Source organism: Cetorhinus maximus, chromosome 12 (genome assembly GCF_964194155.1).
Source record: "Cetorhinus maximus chromosome 12, sCetMax3.hap1.1, whole genome shotgun sequence".
Lineage (NCBI taxonomy): Eukaryota > Metazoa > Chordata > Chondrichthyes > Lamniformes > Cetorhinidae > Cetorhinus > Cetorhinus maximus.
In genome coordinates, this window is record NC_135890.1 from 100,148,901 (window position 1) to 100,164,992 (window position 16,092).

Here is a 16,092-nt window from a genome sequence, read left to right on the forward strand (position 1 = left end):
AAGCTCAAGGAACAGCACCTCATCTTTTGAATTATGCAATTTACAACCTTCTGGACTGCATGTTGAATTCAACTATTTCAGATCATAATCACTGCCTCCATTTTGTTTCCTTTTTTCTTTGCATGTTTTCATTTTAACTCATTTTCACCTTGTTTTGCCTTTTTGGACAACAGCTGTTCATTGTTTTGCCTTTTATACTTCTAGGCACATCATTTGTTCTTGTCCCATTACCACTGCCTTAAGACTTTGTGAGTTAATCCCTCCTGCCTTCAATTCCACTGGCCTTCCCTTTTGTTCCTTTACCCATTCTCCCCCTTTCACTTGTTTAAAACCTATTACCTTTCTAACTTTCCTCAGTTCTGATGTGAGGTCATCGACCTGAAAGGTTAACTTTGTCCTCTCTCTTCATGGATGCTGCCAGACCTGCTGAATATTTCCAGCATTTTCTGTTTTTATTTCTGCTTAGAAATTTGCAGCCTGCTGATTTTTTTTGGCGCTTTTACAGCTTGTATTCTGTTACTCATAGCCCAATGGAGCATACTGTCATCTTAAAGGTCATATGTAAAGTACAGTGCTGGTGTTTTTGATTGTGCGTTATACTGAAAGATAACTAAACTACACTATGTCATGCAAAAGAACTTGGAAACCTTTCAAAGCCAGGTAAAACATGTTCATCATGCAGTACATAAGTTGATGTGTTCCAGAAGCAAGATTTGGAAATTTGGGGGTCTTCTGTGCCTGCCTTCTGAATCATTAATTTAAATGGTTGTAAAATCACAGTGTGTATGTCAATTTTAAACATGTGTCCACAAGAGGCAAATTACCTGCCAGTCTGCCTTGACATTATTTAGATTAACATGTTGTAAATAAAGTTGAAAAAAATGCTTAAATTTTTCTTAAGACATTCACCCTTAAAAGCTAAGTGCAGGAGTGTGCATTGAAATGCTCCATAGAAATTAATGCTTGTCTCCTCTAATCCTTAAGTGCATTATTTGGTGCTTTTAAGCCTGTGGAAACAGAGGCATGGTGAATACCCTGAGTAAAATCTAGCTCTGTAGGCTTTGATTTTGAAAGGTTAAGTTGAGATTTAATTTTCAGAAGTACACACTAATAAGTTAATTGGAATAATGCCATTCTGCTAGGGTAGCTTATATTGTGATTGTTGATTGCAATCTTTGGGATGATACCCGAAGGCATTTTTAAAATACTGATGTCAGTGTTTTAGTAACAAGTACCAAAATCCATTCTCTTTGACGTATAGGACTGAATGGTTTCAGGCACTTGAATAATTATGGTAACTTCCAATTATAATAACCTGCAACAGCAATCAATATTTCTATGATAATGAACTTCTCTTGTATGATTAATTCAGATTTGCTTAATTAAAGGTATCTGATTATTTTTAAAACTAAATTCCCATATTGTTCAGTTATTTATTTATTTTGCTTCATTCATATGATTGGATAATGCAAGTTTTCAGAGTGCAGGAATGACTTCCAAATATCAGATATAGGCTGTATATCTTTAATGATTTGGTTTTACCAATAACTTCCCCCACCAGTTGTTTCATTTGTACGATTTGAGTTTCTAACTTTGGATCTTCTTTTCTTTAAGGATCATTCAGTGGGCTGGTGCTGACTGTCTTACAGGTAGGTGAAGACATGCTCCTCTTGAGAAAATTGGGAGAGATTGGAATTTAACTAGATTTTCAAGTTTTTGCAGTTCTGCTTTTTATCTAGCCAAACATTGCAGCAATGTATTTGATTCACAAGGTCACCTTAAAGTGATGGTGTGAATGTGTATCAATCGGTTGATGGAAGAGAACAGGAACAAACACAACCTAATGTGAGACACATTTTTCAAAAGCAAGACTAATGTTGCCAGTAGCTCAGACCTTTTAATGATAAATCTGTAAAGCACAATTTATCAAGCAGTCAAAAAGGCAACAAGTTCAACCCTAATCCTGATTGGTATTGAATAGCTTGTATCCAGGTTCCCATGATACTGTGTCTGTTGTGTAAGGATTCCAGTTAATGTAGATTTACAAACAGAATGAAACACTGTTTCAAAATGTGGTATGAGAATTTGTCAGACTTTGGACTGAAGCCAGAGGATAACTGCCTTGTGCATGTATTGGTCTTAAAAACATTTGAGTTGTCTATTGATTGCATTACAGCAGGAATTACACAATTGCCATTGTCTGCAAAGATATTAAGTATTACTAGGCCATTCAATTTTTTAACTTTTGAATGCACTAAATTTTGTGAATTTTGAGTTTGTTGACTTGTTAGCCTTGGTGCAATTTTTCACCTTGCTGACTTGCATATTTAGTGGGATGTATTAAACCTATCCTTTTTGTAAATATTTTCAATTTTATAAGAAATGTACAGTTTCTCAAAGTCTGGCTTAATTTGAGATAATGCTTTGCCCAGATCTAATATATTGCATATATATTCAGCTGATTGCAAGATTTTTTTCCCTTTATGCCTACTATGCTTTGTCATAGCTCTTTAAAACTGAACAAATTTATAATTAGAAATGATTTTAAATTGCTAAAATATTGAAAGACATTTGTTATAATGTAATGCCCATTGGGAAAGAAAGCTATCCTATAAGGAAGAAGGATTAGAAATGCTAACCTTATGAATTACTTTATGAAGGTAGCCATCAGTGGGATATCCCTTGTGTTCCTTAAAACACCATGATGTATATTATTTGTCCTTATCAAAGTATTTTCTTTTACTCCCAGCTGCATTTTTCTGAGCCTGTGGCAGACTGGCTTGTGCAGATTAATTCCATATGTTGCATCTGTTTTCAGACTGAAGGACTGTAGCGAACTGTCAGTATCTCAATCAACACTTCTCCATTGTATGTAACTAGGTGCTCTTGCACAGATGTGCTGTTTCCACTAAAATTTTATTTTTTGTGTTGGTGTTCACTAAGTATGCCCTTGAAATAAATGGGGATTCTGGCTTATTTTGATTAGTTTGTGATTGAAAAGCTTATTTAGGTACGTGCCTTTTTTTATATAATCATTTTGTCTGAGCCTTCATCTTATGTGGGACTGTAGTTTGTTTTAACATGCTTGTTGTATTTTTCAACCTTTATTTGCATTACTGTGTGTCGTTCAAGAGCAGAGTTTTCCAAACTTGTCTTATGTACTTTATTTATTGCTGCTGTCTGCTTTTGTAATTTTACTACTTCTACAACATGTTCATTCATATTCACACAGATCAGATTTCAATCACCACTAACACTAGCCAGAAAAGTGGCATGCTTGTCTTATGGCTAATCCAGTTTATCCAGGGACTATGGACATCCCTGTTTCAACCCCCAATCTATATTGAGTTAGGAGATTCAAATAAAGTTTTAAAGTTGCCCCAGTACTTCAGCTGCTCCTGATAAAATCCAGCAACCTGTGCTGGAGGTGCACATGTGTGGATCGCAAGTGAAGGCTTGATTAGACTTGGGTCGTGCTCCTTTCCGTGATGAGGCTTGCACATGAGTATAGCCACTTGGATGAGGTACTAGATTGTACTACATTGTAAATTGTATTGAATTACACCTCCAGGAAGAAAGTACATTGACAAGGAGGGAAGCATTAACTCTCTTTATCTCTCCATAGATGCTGCGAGATCTGCTGAATATTTCCAACATTTTATGATTTTATTTCAGAGTTCCAGCATTCACAAACTGAATTCAAATTCTCAAAAGTATTATGGTGGGATTTGAACTCATGGTCTCTGAATTACTAGTCCTGTAAATTTTGTACTCTCTGCCACTATTTATAAATCATGCAATATTATATGCCTTATTCAAATAGCTTTATCAAGATATATGTTTCTGAACTCTCAAATCTATCTGTTCTCTACTCGTTAAGAATGTGTCAGGAATTGTAGTTAAGGAATGCATGCTAACGCTTATAGGCAACCTACTCAATCATGAGTTCACAGTGTACAGAGAACACCAGAAAATAGCTGTTAATTCAAAGTCTTTTTTTGCAATTTCTTCTGTCCCAGAATATGCACCTCATTGTGTAATATGTTATGATTTGGTTAGGGATCGGTAAATTTGTCTAAAGCAGGCCAAATTTGAAATCCCGGCTACCACAAGGAGAATAAAGCCTCAAAGTTCTAGGATTTTAACCAAACAAAATAAACTTTATACAAAGTCAAAGAAGTAAAACAATTAACAATATCTATCTTGTACGTAAACATTCACTTTTATACTCTGTATAAGTTGACCCCCATTTTTGGAGTGATTTTTCAGGGCTTCAAAGGTCGACTTGTACATCAATGTCAAATAGCCACTCCTGACGTCTGCACTTGTTCAGGACAAGAGACGTGCACGTAGATGCAGCAGTGAATCCATCAATTGTTTTCTAATTTTGCTGTCCTGCCTGTTGCAGAAGAAGGGCAGCAGGAAAAGAAAAAAACCTTTTTAGTTCCATGTACAACCTGATAAAGACATAAGTCATAGAGTTGTTTATGGCCACAGAAGGAGGCTATTTGGCCCATTGAATCTCTACTGGTTCCCTGCAGAGCAATCCTGTCAATCCCACTCCAATGCAAGGGAGCAGCAGAGAACTGACAAGGAACAGATACAACTTCATTCCCTGAGCCCGATGAGGAATTGGTGCTCTCCATCACGGGATCAGCTGCATCAGAGCCTGTGGTATCTGATGAGAACATTCTAAATGATGGCATGTTACTGCCGTATGCCCTTTCTCAACACCCAACTCACCCTCACCCTGCTATATTTAGCATGAAGTGCAAGTTGCAGATAACGTAACTTGCTTTACAGTGCTCCTCACCCCACCCCCTTGCCTCCAAACCTCCCTTTTGATTTTATGCCCTGATGCCCAAAAATGGAGGAAGCGGGAGAGAGCTGCACCAGAGCTGCAAGGAAACGCACTATTAATTGATCGGACACTCTCAGCCACCAGCTCTGATAGTGGCACTGGAAACTTTAGAGGCCAGTATAGTATCAGATCTGCATGTGAGGAGTCATCAGATACAAATGGGCTACAGCCTTGCCAGCCCACTGGAGGGAGAGGATGTGTTCTGCTGCAGGAGATTCGAATTAGGATGATGGGGCAGTATACAAAAGGATGATGAACTTGCACACCGAGATGTTTGATGCATCAGCAGGTCTGCCAGGCAGCCTTCTGTTACTGTCAAGGAGCATGGATGCACAGGGCTGCAAGGAAGCTTTGAGGCTATTTTTTTCCACCATGGAAGTTAAGTCCAGCTCTTTGGCAGCACTTGTGGACCCAGCTGTGATGCAGTATCTGCTGGCCACTCTCTCAATTTCTATTGCAGCACAGATGAAAACCACCCAAAACCATGGTACTGCTTTAAAGCTTAGATGGGGTTCTATGCTGGCTGCCATGCAGGCTCAGGCTTGGTGTGGATATCAGGGCCATCTGAAGTCTCCCCCAATGAAATTCAGCAGCCTTCCACATAAGAGCACTACATCAGGTAAAGGCAACTGCAAAACAGGCATGAAGAAAATGCACAAGGATGAATAGTTCAGTTTTGTTTACTTAGATGTGTTGCTGGATAACGATGTTAAATGGAAATGGCTAGAAAGAAAAATGTGTAAAGTTCCTTTCGTGTCCTGAATTACACTGAAGTATAGTATTTGTTGCTCTGTACACAAACATGGCAGCCAATATGTGCACAGCCAGGTCCCAAAAACAGTAAATATTTTCAATGACCAGTTCATCTGTTTTGCTGTTAGAGTGATGACTAATGACCAGAACATTGGGTGAACTCCTTACAGACTCCACAAGTTGCTGTCAGTGATTCTATACTTCTCCATAGGTTGCGCTTTAAATTTCTCAGACTATGGTCAATTAGAAATCACTGAGCTGACAAGAATTTGCCCTTTTACTCTCTTAGTCGCACTGTCAAAACCCCTTTTAAAAAAAAGCTGCACCTTGTTGAAAGAAGTATGACTGGATTTTTACCAGCATTTAAGTTCAGAATTACTGCTGAAAAACCACACCGGTCCTGGAAAACTAATTTTATGCTTGTGGAAAGTTAAATTGTCTCATTATGATAAAAATACACATTTTTAAAATAAATTGCTTCGATGTTATTGGTTACTTAGCTTGTTTAATGAGAGCACCATTGCTGGATGCCAGGAGATTCCTTTGACTTGGCGCCAGATTCAAACTGACAGCTGGAAAGAGGAAGCCTATGACACTGAGACTCCTGGATCTTTCTGGGTAGCTTTTCTGGAGGTCAGAGGTGAATGCTGTCACTTAGCCGCTTACCATAACATCTGAGCCAAAATATTTTCAGTAAAATAGTGCTCCTCCCTATACGCAGAATACTGTCACACATACTTGCAAAGAATGGGGTTCCATGCATGCATTTGCAGAGTTCTGTTGGCTGTGCATGGTGGCTGTGTTTGCAGTTGACTGCATAAATCCAATGCTATCAACTGTGCATCCAACTACTGCTCCCCAATCAGTAATCCAGTATAAAAGAGAGTTTTCTTTATAATTTTATGATGAATGATTGACTTAAATGGCTTCTAGTAAGTGGTTCCAAATTATACAAGTAAGATTCGGAGAACAAAAGCAAAATACTGCAAATGCTGGAAATGCTTAGCAGGTCAGGCAGCATCTGCAGAGGGAAAATAGGGTTAATGTTTCAGGTTAATCACTCCATCAGAATTGCTGTTCTAGAACTCTCTTCTCTCCAATGATATGGAGAAAGTGTGATTCTTAAAGAATATGTGCTACTTTGCCTCATGAGTTTTGAATCATGTGCTCACTACAGCACAAAACTGCAAAATAAATCAATTAATCAATGATTAAATTGCTATAAAAGCTGTCATCACTCTCGTAAATTAGACTGCATTTGAGGACGTATCAAACTGTCAGTTAAATTATCTCTTAATTCCTAGGTTTCACTTTCTAACATATCATTGTTTCATTAGAAGATTGGGTATTTATGACATGGTGATGTCCAGTCTGTCATGACAATAAATTTAAAGCTGCTTTACTATTGTTTCCCAATTGACTGGCTACATAAATGTACTGAGAGTCATTGCAGACCAGGAAAGTCACGAACTTGACCTCTGGCCTCTGCTGAATTAACTGATATCAGCCAAGGTGAGAGTGGAGTGATACAGCTGGCCTTAGGCTAAGGGAGGAGAGGAAAATAATCAGTCCCAAGTTCCTGCTGAAGTTGTCAAAAGCTAACATTTTCAGAAGGCAAGGGTAGAAAAAGAGAAAATTATGGAGAAGGGAAAGTTGCATCAGATTTTAAGCAAACTTCCAAGTCTTTAGTCTATTTTTGTAAATGGATATACTCAGAATAGACAAGTGTCATTTTTGCTTCAAGGATCGAACTCAGTTAAGACGTAAAAACTACACAGATTAAATTGAATGTAAGTTGGAATTCAAAAGCCGTATCCAATTTTTATAATGAAACCAGCTGATTTCAGTGTTTCTTGCAGACAAAAGTAATGAAGTAAATTTCCTTTCTACTCCTTGGTGTTTAATTCCTTTTAGATGTTGCTCACTATGTGTAAGCACCTGAGATATGTCCACCTGTGGGCTTTCATATTTGTGATCCAGAATGATATCAAGTTCAGGGTACAGCATGACCAGCAGTGAAAGCTTTGAGGACAAGGAGACTTGGTCAGGATCCAGTCAGATAGATGTTGATCTGCTGAGTCCAACTCTTGCTCTGTCGCTGCTATAATATTTAGAAGCAGTTGGAGGAGAAACTAAACTTCCAAATCCTTAAAGCTAAGTGAAACCATTTACCTGCTTGCAAGTCATGTTCCTGGTTTGCAACAGCACCCAGCTGTGCAAATACCTTGAAATGGGCAAGGTGAAGTGGGTGTAGTGACTGGGAGAGTGGTGTGGAGTAGTGTCTCTCCAAAAGCACTGGGAAGGAGGAAGGGAGTGCAGCTGGACTATTAGGCTGATGTTGGATGCGCACTGTTGAATTTCAAAAAACCTTTATAAATGTCCTTAATCTTGGGTGCGCTCACACAGTTGTTGCACAAAAGCTAACTATATTACAGCATCCTCAAACTGTCCCTTGGCCCAACCTTCCATCATAACACCTGTAAAGCAAATATGTGCGTTCAGTAAGCTAACCAAGTCAAATATTTTGCTACGTCCTTTCCAACCTCAAATGTGACCTTGCTGCCTTGTGCGCTTGACAAAACTTATAAGCCTTACTCAATCTGCCTGAGATCAAGCTTTCAGTACCTCTCTGCCAGTAAAGGCAATGATTGGAAAGAACTACCCTGTCAAATGCTTTCCAGTCATTAGAGACTATGGTCACTGCCTCTTTGTCACTTCTAGCACCAACTCAGATTTTTCAGCTCACCTTGTGCCCTCCTTCATGGCCTTGCATGCTAACCTTGTCGACCCTGCAAGGTTTTCCTTATCAACATCTGGGGCTTGTGCCAAAATTGGGAGAACTCCCATAGACGAGTCAAGCAACAGCCTGACATAGTCATATTTAACAAATCATAACCTAAAGAAAATGCCCCAGGCACCATTGTCACAATCCCTGTGTATGTCCTATCCTGCTGACAGGAGAGACTAACCAGAGGTGCGGCACAGTGGTATACAGTCAAGAGGGAGTCGCCCGGGGAGTCCTTAATATTGACTCCAGGCCCCATGACGTCTCATGGCATCAGGTCAAACGGGGAAGGAAATCTTCTGCTGACTATCACCTACTGTCCCTTCCTCAACTGATGAATCAGTACTCCTCCATGTTGAACACCAATTGGAAGATGCACTGAGGGTGGAAAGTGAACAGAATACACTTTGGGTGGGGGACTTCAAAGTCCAACGCTAAGAGCAGCTCAGTAGCACAACTACTGTCTGAGCTAGCTGAGTCCTAAAGGATATAGCTGCTAGACTGGGTCTGTAGTAGGTGGTGAGAAAAACAAGAGAGAAAAATCTACTTGACCTCGTCCTCACAAATCTACCTGTCGCAAGTGCATCTGCCCATGACATTGTTGGTAGGAGTGACCATTGCACAGTTCTTGTGGAGACAAAGTCCCATCTTCACATTGAGGATACCCTCCATCGTGTTGTGCGGCACTACCACCGTGCTAGATGAGAGAGATTTTGAACAGATCTAACAGCTCAACTGGGCATCCATGAGGTGCTGTGGGCCATCAGCAGCAGCAGAATTATACTCGAACACAATCTGTAACCTCTCATGGCTCAGCATACTCCCCATTCTACCGTTACCATCAAGCCCAAGGTTCAACCTTGGTTCAATGAAGAGTGCAGGAGGGCATGCCAGGAGCAGCACCAGGCATATCTAAAATTTAGGTGTCATCCTGGTGATGCTACAACACAGGGCTACTTATATGCCAGACAACGGAAGCAGCATGTGATAGACAGAGCTGAGCGATCCCACAACCAACAGATCAGATCTAAGCTCTGCAATCCTGCCTCATCTAGTCATGATTAAATTAATTAAATTAAATTAAACAACCAACTAAAATCCCCAGAGCCCAGCACATCAGTACAAAAAATAAGGCTGAAGCATTTGCACCAATCTTCAGTCAGAAGTGCCGAATCGATGATCCATCTCGGCCGCCTCCTGTAGTCCCCAGCATTACAGATGCCAGTCTTCAGCCAATTCGATTCACTCCACGGAATATCAAGAAACAGGTGAAGGCGCTGGATACTGAAAAGGCTTTGGGCCCTGACAACATTCTGGCAATAGTACTGAAGACTTGTGCTCCAAAACTTGCCATGTCTATAGCCAAGCTGTTCCAGTACAACTACAACACTGGCATCTATCGGAAATGTGGAAAATTGCCCAGGTACGCCCTGTCCTCAAAATGCAGGATAAATCCAACCCGGCCATTTACCACCCCATGATTCTCTTCTCCATCTTCAGTAAAGTGATGGAAGGTGTCATCAACAGTGCTATCAAGCGGCACTTACTCAGCAATGACCTAATCACTGATGCTCAGTTTCATTTATGCCAAGGCCACTCAGCTCCTGACCCCATTATAGCCTTGGTCCAAACATGGACAAAAGAGTTGAACTCAAGGTGAGGTGAGAATGATTGTCCTTGACATCCAGGCTGGGTTTGACCAAGTGTGGCATCAAGGAGCCCTAGCAAAACTGGAGTCAATAGGAATTGGGGGAAAACTCTCCACTGGTTGGAGTCATACCTAGCACAAAGGAAGATGGTTGTGGTTGTTGGAGGTCAATCATCTCCGTTACCAGGGCATTGCTGCAGGAGTTCCTCAGGATAGTGTCCTAGGCCCAACCATCTTCAGCTGCTTCACCAATGACCTACCTTCCATCATAAGGTCAGAAGTGGGGATGTTTGCGGATTACTGCACAATTTTCAGCACCATTCACACCTCCTCAGATACGAAACAGTCTGTGACCATATGCAGCAAGACCTGGACAATATTCAGGCTTGGGCTGATAAGTGACAGCTAACATTGGTGCTACACAAATGCCAGACAATGACCATCTCCAACAAGAGAGAATCTAACCATCGCCCTTGACATTGAATGGCTTTACTATTGCTGAATCCCCCACTGCCAACATCTTGGGGGTTACCATTTACCAGAAACTGAACTGGACCAGTCATTTAATACTATGGCTACAAGAGTAAGCCAGAGGCTGGGAATTTTGCAAAGTGTAACTCACCTGACTCCCCAAAGCTTGTCCATCATCTACAAGGCCCAAGTCAGGAGTGTGATGGAATACTCTCCACTTGCCTGCATGAGTGCAGCTCCAACAACACTCAAGAAGCTTGATCCCATCCAGGACACATTAGCCCGCTTGATTGGCACCCCATCCAGCACCTTCAACATTCACTCCCTCCACCACTGACCCACAGTGGCAGCAGTGTGTACAATCTACAAAATGTACTTGAGCAACTCGCCAAGGCTCCTTCGACAGCACCTTCCAAACCTGAGACCTGTAGCATTTAGAAGGACAAGGGCAGCTGATTCATGGGAACACCACCGCCTGCAAGTTCCCTCCAAGCCACACATCATCCTGACATGGAACTATATTGCTGTTCTTTCATTGTTACTGGGTCAAAATCCTGGAATTGCCTTTCTAACAGCACTGTGGGTGTCTCTACAACACATGGACTGCAGCAGTTCAAGAAGGCAGCTCATCACCACCTTCTTGAGGGCAACTAGGGATGGGCAATAAATGCTGGCCTAGCAAGCGATGACCACATCCCGTGAACAAATAAAAAAAACAGATGGTGCTGTTCCTGTACAATAAATGATTTAATTTTTCTAATGAAAAAAATCATTATTTAATTTCTGGTTATGCTATTAATGCGTGAACATGCAGTATTAAAAATACACATTGGTTTGTGTTATTAAATAGAAAGCTAGATGGAAATTTGCGAAAGCAAATTATTTTAAACCAGTAGAAGAAATTCCAAATGATTGAAAATGACACCCGGTACCAAGAGATGTCCAGTGTTAGCAGATTTTTTAATATTTAAAATTATTTTTGTCCATGAGTGTCCTGGAAATTCAACTTGTAATAAAGTATTTGCCTCTGGTGTACATTGTCTGGATGTTCTATATAGCTATCTATCTATATAGAACAGTAGCACTGACTGATTTCTTGTTACAGGGCGCAATTGTGCTTGTACTGTGGTATGGTGCAAAGCTTGTCTATGATGGAAGACATGGAAAATCTGGAATCTCTTTTGGGACTCTGGCATGTAAGTGATGGTGACTACCCCTTTTTCATGAGTATATGTAGATGCTATTTGCCTACGATAGTTGGGCTGTACTTGTGTAGGCTTGTGTTATGATGTTGCAGGTGATGTGTGCCAGGTGGACCAAATCCACCAGGGAAACTTGGCCATGCTATTGCAATTTGTAATTGTTATAAGAAGATTTGGGCACTGAATTCAGAAATAATGAGTTTACTAACACCTTTTAGAGATTTTTAAAAAAACAAATTAAAACATTTATTAACAAAAGATAAGATTTCAAGCACATACACAAGATTACAGTTACTTAATACTATAACAATCCTAATTTTTTAAATTAACCTAACTCCTAACTACACACCCCCTTTAACGCAACAATCTAAAATAGATTTTAAATTTTAAAAGCAAACCAGCAAGTTACCAAAGCACCCACTGGAGAGTGGAATTCCAAAGGCTTTTCTCCAACTTTAGTTAGTAGACATAGCAGACTTATGCAAAAATGGCTGGCGGCGGCTTCAAGGCTGTTTCACACACTCCTGTTAGATCTTACATGGTGCCCTAACATGGTCTTTCATTCCCCTTTATATATGTTTCTCTCTCTCTTTAATCTGTAAATTCCATTGTTCCCCTTGTCTTTGCAAATTTACTTTTCTCATAATATAAAAACCTTTCATGTGGCCAATATGACCTCTTTCCTTTTGCTTATCCTACCAGTTGTAAACATCCTACCATCCCTCTGAATTCCAAACAACTGCTTCACTTATCTAAAAATGCAAATTTAATTCACATATTATATGCGAAGACCCCACCCATGTTTACTCCTTTGCATTTCAAGTACCCTTCTGCACCTAACTCCTTTTGATAATTTCAAGCTTGAAGTCTGGCTGACTCCAACCCACTTAAATCACACGCAGACAGAATCATCCATACTCACCTCTATAAACCTACTTTACAGTAATCCACCATAATATTATGAAAATTATTATAATTTAATAACAATTGGTTCTAGAATAATACAACACATCCATTCTGCACTCTGCATTGAGGTCTAAAACACATAATGGAATTTTGACTTTTGAGATTTTGATTGGTTTCATGTAAAATTTGATTGCAGGTTTTTTTTAATGAACTTGTATTTGTATTGATACTGCCATTCAAGGAAGAAATAGCAGGAAACAAATTCATTAAACATTGTAACTATTTTTGATAGTCATAAAGCAGCATAGGATAAATGTGACAGTACTTTTGATTATTACCTCGGTATATCCTTTGCATTCATTTAATGCTGAATTGCAATTGCTGCACATTGTGTGCTTGACAGGTGGGCACAGTGGAATCTCCATTATCCTCATTCCCGAACAACCAAAATTTTCATGGGACAAAGCCTTCCGTAGGGTTGCATCTCAATGCACTGTTTGCTAAAATCAATCTCCACTATGACATAAATCAACCTTGTGGTGCAAGAGGAATTACATCCATTTTTAATGAACCTTTCATTGTTGTACTGTCGGTGTTGCTGTAGCATATATAATTTGAGATCTTGATTAAGAGGTAAATGGGAGCCTATAATCGAGGTACCGCTGTACCTTTCAGTGCGTCCTCTTTGTGCCAGTTCTCTGCAAGAACAACTCGGTTAGTCCCACTCCCTGTCTTTTTCCCATAGCTATGCAAATTTTTTCTCTTCAGGTAATTATCCTTTTGAAAGCCACTATTGAAGATGCTTCCACCACACTCTCAGGCAGCGCACTCCAGATCCTAACCATGTGTAGTGTAAAGGAGTTTTTCCTCATGTCACTGTTGCTCCTTTTGCCATTCATGTTAAAACAGTGTCCTCTGGCTCTCGATCCTTCCGCCAATGGGAACAGTTTCTCTCTATCTATTCTCCATAACCCCTCATGATCTTGAACAACTTTATCAAATTTCCTCTCAACCTTCTCTTTAAGGAGAACAGCCCCACCTTTTCCAATATATCCTCGTAACTGAAGTCCCTCATCCCTGGAAACATTCTTGTAAATCTTCTTTTCTGCACCCCCTCAAATGCCTCATCCTTCCTAAAATGCGGTACCCAGAATTGGACACAGTACTCCATTTGTAGCGATGCAATTGAGAAATGTTGCACTTCAGTACACCCTACAGTTTCCAAAGCAACTTATGAAGTTTGAGGAATACTAGTTGATTCCCATTGGCATTGTACACAGGAAGCGAAGACTAACTGCGATCTTCAGGATATCCAGGCTGAGAAGCCAGTGAATAATTGTACAATGGTGCACTGATGTAATTCATTTCATATTGTAAAATCACACATTCTATCCCAAATTTTACATTTCCAGTATTAATCTGAATGTCTACATTTTTAATGGAAACTGCCTATATAAACTTGTCACAAAGCAATTATGGAAGGTGGGGGGGGGTGGGTTGGTGGTGGTCTTTGTGGAAAGTTTATTCATGGCAGTAAGTACTTTGTCATAAGCAAGTTGGTATATACTTATGGCTGCTAGGGTCTCATTGGATTGTAAATGAAGTTGAAAGTTTTTGTATTATCACATTTAGATTGTTTTAATAATCCAGTGATTTTTCTCTGCAATAGTTTCTAGAGTTTACTATTTCATTAAACTCATAACTGGTTGTTTTCAGATGCAATTAGCCCATGTTCTGATTTGAAAGCTTTAACTCCAGAGAATGTTGTGCTTCAATAGAATCAAGGTGGTTAAGATTTATAATGATTAAAGTCCATGTTTTGGAAGTCATTGCAAAATGATGCTTTTTATTAGGCAATTTTTAAACTGCAATTGGCAGTAATATGTGCGTGAAGAAATACATTTCTTCAGTATTACTATGTAAAGTTCTAATGAAAGATTAATTGGGAGGAAACCTAATGTGTAACTGAGATCTCTCTTTCATAAATATTGCATAAAAACTAGAAACTGGAATTTGCAAGCCTTGTGAATAATTTTACATTTATACTTTTTCTTAAACTATCTTCATCATTGCATCATTTGATTATCAATCTAAAGACTGGCAAATCCGAATTGTTTAAAAACTGCTGCAGAGGTGTGATTTTTATTGAATTCACCTTTCTTCACAATCTTTTGCAAGTGTTGACAACCTTCTGAAATCAGACACTCATTTTTGAGTTATGACATTTAGCACAAACCTCGTGTAAATGAATGTCTTAGAAGGATGAGTGATTTGAATCAAACTTGACCTCAAGTCAAACAGATCAGTCATCTTATCTAGAAAAATGTGCAGTTTTGAAAATATGCTATTACATTTCATCAGTATGCACTCACTGTTTCAAAACTTGAAAATTGCTGATGCTGACATCAATGTATTTCAATTTTTGTTTAAAAAAATCTCCACAGGGTTTTTCTCTTAATCATACTGTTGATTGTAGGGGCATTCCAAGCTCTGTGCTAAATCTCAAAGGACGTTTTAAAGTTACTTCAAAAACTGATTCTGTGCATTCAGATTTTTGTCATCCTGTTAATTGACCTGTTTGCCATAGGGAAAGAAACACAGCTTAGAATGAGTGGTGCAAACCGCCTTGTTGTAGCAACATGGGAATAAGACATTTGACCCAGCTGGCTTGTGTAAACATTTGTCCTTCAATCGAGCTTAATCTTAGGATTAAGACTTTAAGGTATTAAAGACTATGTGCCCATAGTCCTTTATTCCCTTTTCTTTCAGCCACCTATTTAACCTATCTGAAATTTCAAGTCTCCGAATTCATGGAAACTGCCTATCTGACCAAAGGCCATCGACCTGAAATTTTAACTATGCTTCTTTCTGTACAGATGCTGCCAGACCTGTTGAGTATTTCCAGCATTTTCTGTTTTTATCTCAGACTTCCAACACTGTAGTATTTTGTTTTTGTTTCTATCTACTGTGTTCTAACCGTCCATAATTTCAAACACTTCTGTCAAATTGTTCCTTAATGTCTTGTGTAAATCAGCATGGTTAAAACTGAAACCAGTTGTGTCCCTCCGTACAATGACTTGTAATTCTTGACCTCAAACCTGTAACGTTCTATCTGAGGCAGCTGTACTGCTGCTTGAACCCATTGAGCTGCATTGCTCAAAGCTTTAACCATAAGAAACAAACAATGGGTCTAGAGGCAGTGTAGGAGGAAAATCATCAGCAGCTGCCAGTTGAAAAAATGGACCATTAATTTATGATCTGAATCTAGAAAGCTGTAAAGTGTCTAATCAAAAGATGAGATGTTGTTCCTCGAGCTTACATTGATCTTCATTGGTTGTATAGGAAGCAGTCACCTTCTCTAGACCCATCTTTTATTTCTCTATTTGTGTCTTTACCATCTCCTTTTGCCTTGAACTATCATCCCTTCTGTTATTTAATCACAGACCTTCCCTTATGTTCTATTGCG

At 39.4% G+C, this 16,092-nt stretch overlaps 1 protein-coding gene across 1 annotated transcript in view; it reads left to right on the forward strand.

Moving 5' to 3' along the window:
* LOC144687760 (uncharacterized) overlaps positions 1 to 16,092 on the forward strand; it is a 186,448-nt gene that overhangs the window by 63,127 nt on the left and 107,229 nt on the right. Inside the window, exons 11-12 of the mRNA XM_078554244.1 lie at positions 1,615 to 1,649; positions 11,624 to 11,714. Coding sequence (XP_078410370.1) covers positions 1,615 to 1,649; positions 11,624 to 11,714 — 126 coding nt within the window. The remainder of the gene's footprint in view (positions 1 to 1,614; positions 1,650 to 11,623; positions 11,715 to 16,092) is intronic.